The sequence below is a fragment of the Rhinatrema bivittatum genome, chromosome 2 (assembly GCF_901001135.1).
Source record: "Rhinatrema bivittatum chromosome 2, aRhiBiv1.1, whole genome shotgun sequence".
NCBI classification, from domain to species: Eukaryota; Metazoa; Chordata; class Amphibia; order Gymnophiona; family Rhinatrematidae; genus Rhinatrema; species Rhinatrema bivittatum.
This window is the reverse complement of record NC_042616.1, coordinates 488,007,630-488,021,641: the sequence shown is the minus strand read 5'-3', so window position 1 is coordinate 488,021,641 and position 14,012 is coordinate 488,007,630. Positions and strand designations below refer to the sequence as shown.

At 42.3% G+C, this 14,012-nt stretch overlaps 1 protein-coding gene across 7 annotated transcripts in view; it reads right to left on the bottom strand.

The window, feature by feature from the left end:
• Nucleotides 1-14,012, bottom strand: part of PRPF4B (pre-mRNA processing factor 4B) — a 191,630-nt gene that overhangs the window by 169,896 nt on the left and 7,722 nt on the right. The window contains exon 2 of one of the 7 annotated variants that reach the window (XM_029590567.1): nt 12,974-13,030. The exons of the other annotated variants lie outside the window; for them this stretch is intronic. Within the exon in view, the coding sequence (XP_029446427.1) occupies nt 12,974-13,030 (57 nt within the window). The remainder of the gene's footprint in view (nt 1-12,973; nt 13,031-14,012) is intronic. 7 annotated transcript variants of the gene reach the window in all.

Below are 14,012 nucleotides of genomic sequence, written 5' to 3'. Positions count from 1 at the left end.
ACTCAATGCACAATTAAGCTCTGGAATTCGTTGCCAGAGATATGATTAAGGAAGTTAGCTTAGCTGGGTTTAAAAAAGGTTTGGACAAATTCCTGGAGAAGTCCACAAACTTCCATTAGTCAAGTTGATTTAGGGAATAGCCATTGTTTATTACCAGCATTAGTACCATGGGATTTATTTAAAATTTGGATACTTTCTAGGTACCTGTACCCGGTATTGGCTACTGTTGTAAACAGAATACTGGGCTAGATGGACCCGCAGTATGGCAACTTTTCATGTTCTTATGTGTACACTTAGTTCTGATGCTGTGCTCCTTCCAGGAGGTGCCACCACACCTCAAAATCTGTTTTAACGGCTAGTAAATCCTTATCATAGATGGGATACTTCCTTTCAGCAACAGTCAACATTCAAGAGAAGAAAGCATAGGAGTGCAGAAGATTCCCGGACCCTTCCTTTGGGAAAAAATACTGCACTGATGTCCTCTCTGGATGCATCAGTTTTCACTATAAATGGTGACAGTCACAATGCACCAATTCCCATGGCAAAGTGAACGCCCTTTTTAGGCTGCAAAAACTTGACTGTTACTCTGAGGCCCATCCGAAGAAGGTATTGTTTTTCAATAATTTGGTCAATGTGGCTATTTTAGAAAATCCCCGTATGAAATGCTGATAAAAAAATTGATGAACCCCAAGAAACACTATTTCCTTGATGTTCTTTGGAGCCAGCCAGTCCATCACAGTTTTAGAGTTCTATATGTAAACCCTCTGGGAAGATAATGTACCCCAAATGCTCTATAGGTCATCTGTCAAATTCACATATTTCATACAGTCTGTGTTCCTTCAGGTAGTCCAACACCTGATGAATTTGTTTGTGCTGGACTGGGTCATTTGAGAAAATTAGGATATTGGCCAGGAAGACGACTACATATTGATCAAGCATTTCCAAAAACACCTCATTTACTAGATTTTGAAACATGGCTGGTGCACTAGAAGAGGGAGTAACAGATGAAAATCTTATCTTTCAATAATCACCCTTGTGAATTTGAATAATTGTAGGTCTCCAAAGATCAAGTCTGATGAAAATTCCAGGCAGACTGAAGTATTGCAGGAGTTCGTTGATCAAAGGAAGCAGATGATGGTTCTAGATTATCACAGCAATCAATGCTGTTGTGACTATGGACCCTTGGGTCGAGGCAGGATTGGCTCTACCTGCAGCGAGGAGCCCTTCAGGTTCGCATTGTTGGCAGGTGGAACCAGGTGAAGCAGAGACAAGTCAGGATCTTCACCTACCGGTATACCAGTACACATTCCCCTCGGGTTGAGTCTTTGGATGCTGGGACTGGCAGACCTTAGGTAGGGCCTCTGCTGATGGCAGATGAGGTGGTCCGTAAGAATTAGGGTCATAGGCAGGCAGCGGTCAGGCGTATCTGAGGTCCAGGCGATGGTAAGAGGTAGGCAGCAGTCAAGTATATGAGATCCAGGCAATGGTCAGAGACAGGCAGCGGTCAAGCATATCTGAGGTCCAGTCCAAGGTCAAATCAGATATCTGTCTGAGACAGGAGAAAAGGGATGGGATAGACAGGGCAGGCGGGCAAGGTCAAGGAAAGGAACAAACGGGAGGTGTGGATAGAACAAGCTGAAGTGAAGACAGAAGACAAACCAAAGACAGCTGGATGAAGATTGAAGACAAGCTTGACAAGACTGGAATGCTGGGAAGCCACACACTCTATTAGCAAGTAGTTGGACCTGTTGCTGAGGCAGTGAGGGAAGGAGAGTGAGCCCTTTCCAGGACTTGGTGTGTGATGTCATCAGCAGGCACCGTGGAGCTTTTCCCGCTGCAGGCCCTCTAAATGGAGAGAGGTTGAGTGCGCATGCGCCTAAAGAGAAGAGTAGCAGACTGGGGTCAGTGGTGACCTGCCACATGAGGAGCTGACGATAGCTTGCCATGTGGGAGCGCAATGTCCTGCAACACAGTACCAGACACACCAGGCCGCATCAGAAGTCAGCAGCAACATCCTTGCTGGGGAGCTGAGTGCAGCAGTTCGTGGGAGCAGCCCGTTGACCAAACATAAGAAATGCAGGAGTAAAGAGACTCATCCTCTTTCAGCTTAAAGAAGATGGGAGCCCCTGCTGGCAAAGTTGAGAGCCTAATAAACCCTTTTCACAAATTGTTTTGTATATACATACGCAGGGTTTAGAGTTCCAACTCAGACAAGAAATAGGTTTTCCCAAATGTAAGTTCAGCCCAGGGCTGGAGACATATCAGATAGACCTTATCAAATGCATCCCGATATTCTCAGGCAAGAAGCCCTACTCTTTGTCGAATATAATGCACCCTTTGTTCCAAAGGGGCTTTCGTCAGACTCCACCTCTTGGAGCCTAATATTAGACAGGCAATTTTGCAGACAGTTACCTGAGGAAAAGAAGGAGTTGTCAAGTCCGCCATAAGATGTGGGGTTCGTGCTGTTCCAACCAGGGTAGTCCCAAACTAATAAGAAGTTATGAAGCCTGAATAAAGTTGAACCAGATTAACTCTTGTGGATTATGAATTATGATCAAAACAAGGACCCCCATCTTGGAGATCACCAGGCCTGATGCCAGTGGGCAATCATAAATGGTCTGAACAACTATCCCTCCCTCCTTCTTGCCAGGGGGGACATTGTGCTATTGAACAAAGATAAGATACAGAACAAGGTGTACGACCAAAGATAATGCTGTTCCAAGTAAGCAAAGATGATACTCCAATTATCTCTTCAAAGTGGCATTTATTTAATGCTTCAAAATGTCAATTTCAAAGAATACAAATCCCTGAGTGACAACATTTACTCCATATTTACTACAAGCAAAGATAAGGACCATAAAGCAGACAGAGACACTGGAATCAATCATGGCTGAGGCGGACAAATCTTCTCTCTCCAGGAAAGCCTCAGCATAGTCATCAACATAGAAACAAAGAAATGATGGCAGAAGAAGACCAACAGGCCTATCCAGTCTGCCCAGCAAGCTCTCACACTTATTTTCCCTTAATTTTCTGTTACCCCAACCGCTGAGTTCAGGGCCCTTACTGGCAACATTTTGATTCTGATTTCCTTCCACCCCCGCCATTGATGCAAAGAGCAGTGTTGGAGCTGCATCAAAGTGAAGTATAAGGCTTATTGTTTGAGGCTAGTAACCTTCGTAACGAGAAGTTACTACGATGTTTGTATACTCATACTGCTCAGATCAAAGCCTTGTTAGATGCTGTCTGGATGTAAATCCTCTTTTCCTCATTCCCCTCCTGCCGCTGAAGCAGAGAGCCACGTTGGATATGCATTCAAGGTGAAGTATCTGGCTTGATTGGTTTAGGGTAGTAACAGCCTCAACAAGCAAGCTACTCCCACACTTACTGGTTTACCCAGACTGTGCAATTAAGTCCTTGTTGGTTGTTGTCTGAATGTAAAGCCTCTTTTCTTCAAACACCCCCACCCCACCCCCCGACGTTGAAGCAGTAAGCTACACTGGATATGCATTCAAATTGAAGCATCAGGCTTAATTGGTTCAGGGTAGTAACCACTGCAACAGCACGCTACTTTCGCGTTTGTTTAACCAGAGTATGCAATTCAGTCCGTGTTGGTTGTTGTCTGAATGTAAATCCTATTTCTTCATGCCCCCTGCCATTGAAACAGTGGGCTGATCTGGATATGCATTCAAAGTGAAGTATCAGGCTTAATTGATTAGGGGTAGTAACCACAGCAACAAGCAAGCTACTCCCAAGCTTATTTGTTTACCCAGACTGTGCAGCCTTGTTGGTTGTTGCCTGAATGCAAGTCCTCTTTTCCACATTTCCTCTTGCTGTTGAAGCATAGAACAGGGTTGGAGTCGCATTAACCGGGTGAACATTTCTTAAATAAGGGTATAAATCACCAGGTTGTAGCCGTCATTCCCACAAGCCACCCCCATGCCGCTTCTCTTTATTCCCATCCTCTAGGCTTTATGTATCCACAGTGTTTATCCCACGCCCCTTTGAAATCCTTCACAGTTTTGGTCTTCACCACTTCCTCCGGAAGGGCGTTCCAGGCATCAACCACCCTCTCCATGAAGAAATACGTCCTGACACTGGTTCTGAGTATTCCTCCCTGGAGTTTTAAATCGTGACCCCTGGTTCTGCTGATTTTTTTCCAACGGAAAAAGTTTGTCGTTGACTTTGGATCATTAAAACCTTTCATATCACCCATGCTCCTCCTTTCCTCCAGGGTATACATATTTAGATTCTTCAATCTCTCCTCATAAGTCATTCTATGAAGACCATCCACCTTTTTGGTCGCCCTTCTCTGGGCCACCTCCATCCTGTCTCTGTCCCTTCGGAGATATTGTCTCCAGAACTGAGCACAGTACTTCAGGTGAGGCCTCACCAAGGATCTGTACAAGGGGATAATCACTTCCCTTTTCTTACTCGATATTCCTCTCTCTCTCTATGCAGCCCAGCATTTTTCTGGCTTTAGCTATCGACTTGTCACATTGTTTCGCCGACTTCAGATCATTAGACACTATTACCCCAAGGCCTCTCTCCTGCTCCGTGCACATCAGCCCTTCACCCCATCAAGTCAATGAATTGAAGTCCACAGGCAATGTGAAAGGTTAGAAGGGTTATTGTACCCCTCTGCTGAGAATGAGGATTCTCCTATCAGGAACTCTTCCTGTTCCAGGGCTGACTGTGACAGTATTCCTGGATGACCCAGGAGGCCACAGGAGAAACACAACCCCCTCTCTCATTAGTGCGCCTCCTTCTTTTAATTAGTGCCTGACACCTTCAACCATTTCAGGTTCTTTGCACGGGGGGCAGGGAGAAGCAAATGGCTCAAGAGATGCATGTCGACTCCTAGGGCTAGACAAATCCTTCCCTTTCTCTAAATGGCATTATGCAAACCATCTCTTGATCCTAGTGCACAAAGTGAGCAGAGCTTCTAGGCTGGCCAGAGGATCTACACTGGCTAATTTATCTTTAATGTGTAAGGCCAATCCCCAACAAAAATTTGCTCAAAGGTATCTTCATTCCACGCCATGTCAGCAGCCAAGTGCCGGAACACAGTGGCATAATCAGTGACAGATTTTTGCCCACGCCTAGTATGGCCAATCTTATTCAAACACCAGGGATAGAGAAGTTGTAAAATAATCAACCCAATTTAGGATAGAGTCATTGTGTCTGAACAAGGGCGTTATCCAAGCTAGGTTCACCTTGGTTAAGAGGGTTACCATGAACCCTGCCTTGAGGACAGAAGAGTGATAGGTATGCAGCTGTAAATAAAACCAAGTTTGCTTTAATGAATAAATCTAGTAATTTTTAGCAGATTTCCACTTTAGGATTACTCTACTTCTTTTAAGTTTGAAGATTGTTCTTTGAATATTTACCCTATAGTAAGAAATCTGGGGGTACAGTTGGAATCTGATTTATCCTTGAAAAAGCAGTTGCAATGAACACTTACATTATGTATACTGCATGCACTTAAACCATTTTTAACAGATGCAGATTTTCATACTATCTTGCAATCGTTAGTCATCTCTAAACTGGATCATTGCAATTCATGGCATACATATTAAAATGTCTTCAAGTAGTATAGAACGTGACTGCTAGCCTAGTTACGGGTACGAAAACAACTGATCATATTTCTCCTGTGTTATGCTCACTATCGGGCCGATACAGTAAAGTCCGCGGGAGAGCGCGCGCACAGGCCACTCTCCTGTGCGCGTGATTCAGTATTCAAATTCGGGTCAGCGGCTGACAGCCATGGGTTCGGAAACCGGACGCCGGCAAAATTGAGCGTCCGGTTTTCAACCCGCAAGCCAACTTCAAATTTTTATTTTTTTTTTTTAACTTTTTGTAACTTTCTGGACCTTCGACTTAATATCGCCATGATATTAAGTCGGAGGGTGCACAGAAAAGCAGTAAAAACTGCTTTTCTGTGCACTTTCCCGGTGCCCAGAGAAATGCACATTTTCCTTTCTGAATCGCACAGGAATACCTAATAGGGCCATCAACATGCATTTGCATGTTGCGGGCGCTATTAGGTTCGGGGGGGATTGGACGCGTTTTCGACCCCTTACTAAGGGGTAACGCTAGCGCGTCGAAAATGCGCATCCAATCGCTGGTTAACAATGTGCTCCGCCGGAGCGCACTGTAATGTATCGGCCTTTATATTGGCTCCCCATATTTATTCATTTTTAATCTGCTTTTTGGCATTTCAAAGTACATTTGGGTACTATAGGTATTTCTCTTTACCCAGAGAGATTACGATCTAAAACTCAGATTAATCAAATCACTATAAATATCGTGGAAATATTTGTTTAGATTTTTATATTCTGCTTTTTGGCACTTTAAAGCGGATTACATTCAGGTACTATAGGTATTTTCCTATCCCCAGATGGCTCATGATATAAAAAAAAAAAAAAAGGCATGTTTAGGCAAATTTGCAGCCTGCCGCATAGTGTAGGTAAATACTGCATGTGCCGTTGTGTCAGCGTTGCATCAGCACATTGCGTCACCACATTATTTTTTCTAGATTATACATACAGGCTTCCTGCAGCTGCCTCTTTGAGGATATGTCAAGCATGGGTTACAGGAAAGGAGGTGAGCAGTGGATTAGGAGTTAGTTGGTATTGAGATTTCTGAGTGCGTCTTCCTGTCCTTTATTTTTGTCTGTGTGTGTGAAAGTTTGTTTGTCACGTTTTTCAGTTTATCATTTTCTGTGGAGTGAGGAAGTGAATGGAGTAATGGAGGAAGAGGTGTGTGGAAGTTGTGGAGAGAATATAGCATGAGAGGCAAGGGGAGAGAGAGGAAAGGAGAGGCATGAGGAGAGGAGGCGGGAGGACGAGGTCAGGCATGCTAGGAGGAAAGGGGTAGGAGTAGGGACAGAGACAGGAGCAGAGAGAGGCAGGAGGGAAGGAATGGGAGGCACCAGGAGGGGGAAGGGGATAGGCAGGCAAAGACGGAGGGAGGAGGAGGGTAGGCTAGAGATAGAGAGAGAAGGCAGAAGGGAAGGGAGTTAGCAGGGCAGGGGCGGAGGGAGAGTGAGGAAAGGGAGGACACCTCTCCGGAAGCGGAAGTGGCACCCCCTTCTGGTAGCCAGGGCTATCAAATTTAGCATGCAGGAGAATGACATGGCCTTTGCAGGGGTCCTGCACCATTTCCATGCTATTCAGCAACCGGGCGGCCTGGCAGACACAATGTCATCTTACAAAAGTCAGTAGGGGTTGACTGAATTAAGATTTTGTTGCTATCAGAAATACTAGAGTTTATGACTAAGGCTATAACCTTAGGTTATGCTGCTCTTATGGAGTGTTAGCTTTTATAAAAGAATAACCCATGACATCTGCGAATTATGAAAACCAAAACCCATATAGGCTTTCCAGAAGAATGTACTGTGCCAGGAATCCAGGTTACAATCCTTTTCTTCTACCCTTAAATTTTCTGGACTATTTGATATCAACCTTTCCCCTCTTGTTTGTCTTAAGTATGCATTTTCTATCACAAATCATTTATTAGGTTTTCTATATGTAAAATTAAATTAATTTTTCCCATTACTAATTTTTAAATGCTTAGCACTTTATCCATTCTTGGTCCTTCATACTATTCTGCTGGATTATTTTGTTAACATTCCTAATATAATATATTGTATACTAGCTGAAAGGGCCATAAAAAATGATAGACAAAAAAGGCTTTTTTTGCACACACTCACTAGCTGCACATTCTCCAGGCTAGTCACTTCCCCCACACTCCCTGTGTTTCTCTGACACACCTATATGGTGCGCTCTTGATATTTAATGCACACTCGAGTTGGCTGGATCCACAACAAACATGGTAAGGAAAATCTTCAAACTTAAATATCTCCTGGCATATCCTCTCCCATGTTTATTGCTGCAACATGGTGAGGACACCCAAAGGACGCATAGGGGGCCAATGCAATAAAGTGCAACAGGCCTAACGCACGTTTACATGTGGTTAGACGCATGCCTGAGGCATGCTAGACTAGCATCCAATGTAATACGGCGATAAGCACGTTCAAAACATGAGTCCAAACAAATGCATAGACGATGGTGTCCATCATATGTAAATTCCATGTAGATTTTATTTTTTTATTTATTTATTAAAGGCTTTTATATACCGAATTTCTTGATACAAATCAAATCAGCTCGGTTTACATCGAACAAGTAGAAACTATAACCAACCAAACAGTAAAGACAATTATAACAAGGATGTGTAACTTGGAGGAGGAAATAAGAAGGGGGACGAACGGTTATAATATACATTGGAGTGTGCGAGGGAGACAAGGAGCAGTCCTCATGATAATTTGTAGACGTTCTCTTAAAAATTTATATATATGGTTTAGCGCTATTAGCTATTACCCCAATACAGAAAAATTGCTGGGCGCCCAGCACACACTTTTTAATGCAACAAATTTAACTCCAGCCCTGGAGGTAGCATAAAGTCAATCCACACGTCAAGGACTCAAGAGAAATTAAAAAATACGGTCCTCTGTGGTTTCTCCTACTTAGTATCATTGTGACACTTAAATTTACTGCTTGCAGTGTTGAAAAATAAGTGTATTGGCTTGATTTAAAAAACAAAAAACAACAAAAACCTTCTGGAAACCCAATTTAGATGCGCATAGCAAGGGGTGCTTAACAATGGGTGCCTTCAGCAACCTCAGCAAAATCAGCCAGAAGAAGTGGGCTAAAAATGGACGTGCATCTTTTTTTGCGCAGCTTCTCATTTAAAATATTGCATAAGACGCCCAATGTGGCTGCATGCGCATTAGGAAAATGGGTGCTCATATTGAGCACCCATTTTCAACGTGCGTCTTATTGCATCAGCCCCCTAATGCTTCAACTGCTTCCCAAATACCCCAACCAAATGCTCAATTTCAGTGTGACAGAGTGATGACCGAGTGTAACAGAGTGATGACCGACACACAAACACTATGTAATCAGAGATGCAATATTTACCAATATATCAGAATATATTTGATTTACACAAAGACAATAAGAATTTTTAATGCTAAGTATTTCTGCAATATATAATATTTAAATCAGTTTAAACTATTGTTTTTATAATATAACCACTATAAATGAAATAACTGATCATCACAAATTTTGGAATATTAAAACAGGTTTAAAATAAAAGTCAGTTTTAATGAATATGACCATTTTCATTGGTACCGGAAAAATAGAAAACATTACTTTGACATATAAAACAGAAACCTCTCCTAGCATGCAGAATTCAAGTACCAGTCCTAGATGGATGAAAAGTCAAAGATGATGAATTAAGGAGAGCTGAATGTTGATTTACTTATTTGGGTTAATGATTAAGAATTAAAAATAACCTCAAATAATAAAACAGGAGTTCATAGGGGGCTAATCAAATATGGTATAAATTTTTAATATCATCCCTAATGGCACAGTGACTAATACATAAATCAAGGATCCCAATTCATGTTGTCAAAACTCCATTTCCCAACATGCACTTTAATTAGTATAATACATTATATTAGTGCAGGGAGTCACACTGAGAAATGTTAATCATGTTTTATTTACAGGTAAGCAGCCAAAATATTTTAGTTTCCTTTTGGGTTTTTTCCCCTTTCATTCCATTTAGTGCACATTAATTAGATTTGTTGCACACTAAAATAATACCCAAAGCAAATAAATGCATATACCTAGTTTTATTTTATAACATTACAAACTTTTTTTTCAGTACTGTATTTATATGGTGGTGGATTGATATCATTGTCACATAGCACATTAAGGAGAGAACTAGGTATCCTTATATTAATTTGTTACACATATAAAATGTGCTCTTTTTATATCAGCTTTTATTAAGATTTCACTACCTTTAGAATGTGGACTAGGCAAAGTTACACTGGGATTGTAGCAGATGAATGCATGTTATATTACAATTCGTGTATTGTCAGATTTGGTCAGGCAGGATTGGGTCAAATATGCCAGATTTTATTTTAAAGAATGATTATTTTAGCTTTGCTTGGTCTTTATCAGACCTATGGTTTTAGGCTGATGAGAAATTTCCTGTATGTAGTTTGTTAATATTTTGTTTGTGATTAAGTATTGCATTCCATATTATATGTACCTTAAGTGTTAGCTAGTACTTTCTATTATATTTTGTTATATGCATAAGTTGCTATGAGCATTTTTTAATAAAGCAATGAAATTGAAATAAATGCACATGTATGTCTGTAACCCTAACAATGGTTCTATCCTGAATCTAACCATTGGGCTTGCAACTGAGTAAATATGCAATCCTTTACTACATTTTTCTTCCATGTCTTTTTTTTTTTAATTTAATCAGTAGGCTTCAGACAGACAAATTTGTTAACATGCCAAATTTTCTCATGTAATACATATTAAAAACAGCAACATCCTTGTATCTCTGCAGTTATATCAATTTTGGTTTTGTAATGTTTACACTAGGGGGACCCAAAACTATGGCTCGAGGGCAGATGCAACCCTTGTTTGAATTTCATCTGACCCCCTGGGAGCAACAGCAGAAGCTTGATCCAGCCCCCAGCAAAGATGACAGGATTTGATCTGACCCCCAGCTGCAGCAATGGGAGCACATTCAGTCACTACTACCACTCGATACATGAAGTCAGAAGTGCAAGTAAGAGCAAGTCAAAGGAGCATGCTGGTACAAGGCCATTACTGACTGGCTGTATTATGCATTTCAGGCATTAGCATTCCTTGTGCAGGTGGAACTACTTGGGCCGAAACAAGGAGAGAGGCTGCAGCACAACCATAAAGAGTTCCTGGCTGCTGGGAAGGTCAGTGCAAGCCATCAGGAGAAAGGCACTGGCGAGATTGAGCCCTGAGCTCTGCCAGGCAAAGCTGCTGGTTCCTGGAACTCCCAACCATACCACCATCTCTTCAGAGTTGTGGGAGAAAAAGCATGGACATTGTCCTATAAGGGTGCACACTTTGAAAGCACAGAGTGCAGAAGTCCTCATTATAAACCAGGCACCAAGCGAGTCTCTCTCCCTAGATTAGGATCTCCAAAGGGGGTTGTTTTGCTCAGACCACAAATACAGTATGTTACAAGAGAGGGGAGTGTGAGGAGGAGGAGGGGGGGGATAAGAAAGAGGAAGAAAATAGAAAGCAAGAGTGCATGGGTGAGGGGGTTAAAGTAAGAAATAGTGCACACCCCCCATAACATCATGCATTCATTCTCCCCTACTTCTCTAGGTGGGCAGATATTACGAAAGGGGAAAGGTAGGGGAAAAGTTTGCTGGGGGAGTGGCAGGGTTGCCAACTTAGTATCAATAATATTTCTAAATGTTTACAATCTGCCACATCCCTGGGAACCCTGCTTCTTTCCTTCCCTAGTATTTCAAATCACCAAAAGGGCCAGACATGCTTCCGCACCCTCACCTCCGCCTTCCTTTTCAACAAACTTCAAGGAGGTCTCTCTTTCTCCCCGCGTTCAGAAAATATAATTTCTCACTTCACACTCCCAGCTCTCTTGGTGATTTGAAATGTCCTATGGGTCCCTTTCTCTTGAAAAGTCTGAGTTACATTACTGACTGTGATGAATACATTTTTCTTTTGAACGACTAATGCAGAAATTTCACTCACAATATCAAAAGGTAACTTGAACCTCAGGAATGAAAGACATTTTGCTTTATTTTTATTCCTTTGCTCTTTCTTCTGTAGGGGAGGGGGAGGCTGCATTTTGTTTTTCTTTATATTCCACTCCCCCCCAGCTTTCCCCTTTCCTTACCAAGGTTCTCATACTGCAGCCTTTTGCTGTCACTAGTCTCTTGCTCCATGAAGGCCAGTGGCAGGGAGCTCTACTCAGTAGGGGTTGATACAGCAGAAGGTTCCAGCAACTACATTTTGGTTGGGCAGAGTTTTCCCACCCCCACAGGTGGGAAAAAGCAGTGATAGCACACTGCTTTTTGTTTTGTAGGATTTGATAACACAGAAGCATGATAATCCATACAAACCTTATGTATGTTTGCACCATTTTATAGTTTTATTCTTACAGATTCATAAAACAAGCTCAATATTAACACCATTAGGCAAAAACTTCACAAACTCATTACAAATTTTGAAATATACTGAACTCTGACAAACTCTTCCAGAAGCACCAACTGTACAAACCTCAGATCTTTTGGTTTCTATTTGTTGATTACATGCATCATAAATTTTTATAACACTTTGTACTAAGCACTTTATTTTCTCCTCGACACATGACTTTACAGCCTAAACATGTTTGTTCACTAAGCAGTGCAATGCATTGATGAGGTCATTTGTTTTCAGTTTAAAATGATTTTCATCCATAAATTCTCAAATTTTGCCACTTATCCTACAGTGCTGCCAATATATCACTTCAAGTCCTGCCTCTCCCTTCAAACAGCTAAAGTGCATACTGTCCAGTGCTGTCAATGTGGCATTTGAAGCTGGCACTCCCACAGGGAACATTTTGTGGCAGGAGCCTTTGCCCTGCCCAAAGGTAGAAGTGCTGTGCTGCAGAGCACAGGAGCTACGGTGAGCTTGCTGCCAGAGGAGAGGGAAGAGCACGCCCACGGACAGCTATTGCTATCCCTAGCAGCAAGTAACAAGAAATAAATCTACCTTTTGATTTGCCAGGTACTTGTGACCTGGACTGGCCACTATTGGAGACAGGATGCTGGTGTCAATGGGCCATGGTTTGACCCAGCACAGCATTGCTTATCCTTGTATGAGGACCCTGGAGCTGTCACCGGTAAGAATGAATGCTATTGCAGTGTTGAGGGGGGAGAGGGAGGGGAATTCTTGTTGGGGGAAGGAGAGAGAAAAACAATTTTGGTGGGGGCAAGGAAAGAGGACATGCTAGGCAGGCAATGGGGATAGAAAGGGGGATACCAGTGCTAGCAGGTGGGTGGGAGAATCTGCTTAAGTCTGTTTTATGGTCCTGGCTTCTGTCCACCAAAATAAACTCCAATATTTACCCAGAAATATGATTTTCTTCTGTTTTTGTTCTTGTCATAATAAACCCAGATAAATTCCTGGGGGGAAAAAAAAAAGGTCCCTAATTATAGTGCAAATATTTATTAAGCACAGTTTCTTAATGCAGATGCAGCTTTATTTTATGTCAGCTAGGTTAGGAACTAAACAATGTCAGCGTTTCCCAACCTTTTCAAGCCCAAGGCACACCTACATTAACAAAAATGTGTGGCACATCAACCTCTGCAGAACAAACAGTGCAAACATGACCAACGGAATAGCAAAATAGCACTAAAAGCATCATCAGTCAGAAAACAAAGAAAGAGGGAGGGCAGAGACATACACGTAACCCTCATTAGAAGCACACGTGAAGGGATAAGTCCATGTTTTCCAGGCATGTGGCTTGGTTAGTTATTTTGACTGCCACAGGTGGCTGCCAGATCTCCCCACTGCACTCAGTGAACGCTCGCATGAATCGAAACTTTGTAAACCGTTGTGATGGCAAAACAGAACGACGGTATATAAAATTTGATAAATAAATACTCTCCGCCTCTCACTCAGGGACCACTGTAATAAGTTGAGGGTTAAAAATGTGCACTGAAATTCAATGCACAGTTGCTTAACACATGTAAACATATATTTTTTTTTATCTCCTGACACACAGGCCGATACAGTAAAGACCGCGGGAGAGCGGGCGAATGGCCACTCGCCGGTGCGCGTGATTCTGTATTTAAATTAGGCCCTGCAGTAAAAACAGGCAAAAGGAGTGGCGGCTGTCAGCGGGTTTGACAGCAGACGCTCAATTTTGCCAGCATCAGTTCTCAAGCCCGCTGACAGCCTCGGAAACCGGCAAAATTGAGCGTCCGGTTTTCGGCCTGACAGCCGCGGGCCGAATTCAATTTTTTTTTTTAATCTTTTTTTTTACTCTTCGGGACCTCCGACTTAATATCGCTATGATATTAAGTTGGAGGGTGCACAGAAAAGCAGTTTTTACTGCTTTTCTGTGCACTTTCCCGTTGCCGAAAGAAATTAGCGCCGACCTTT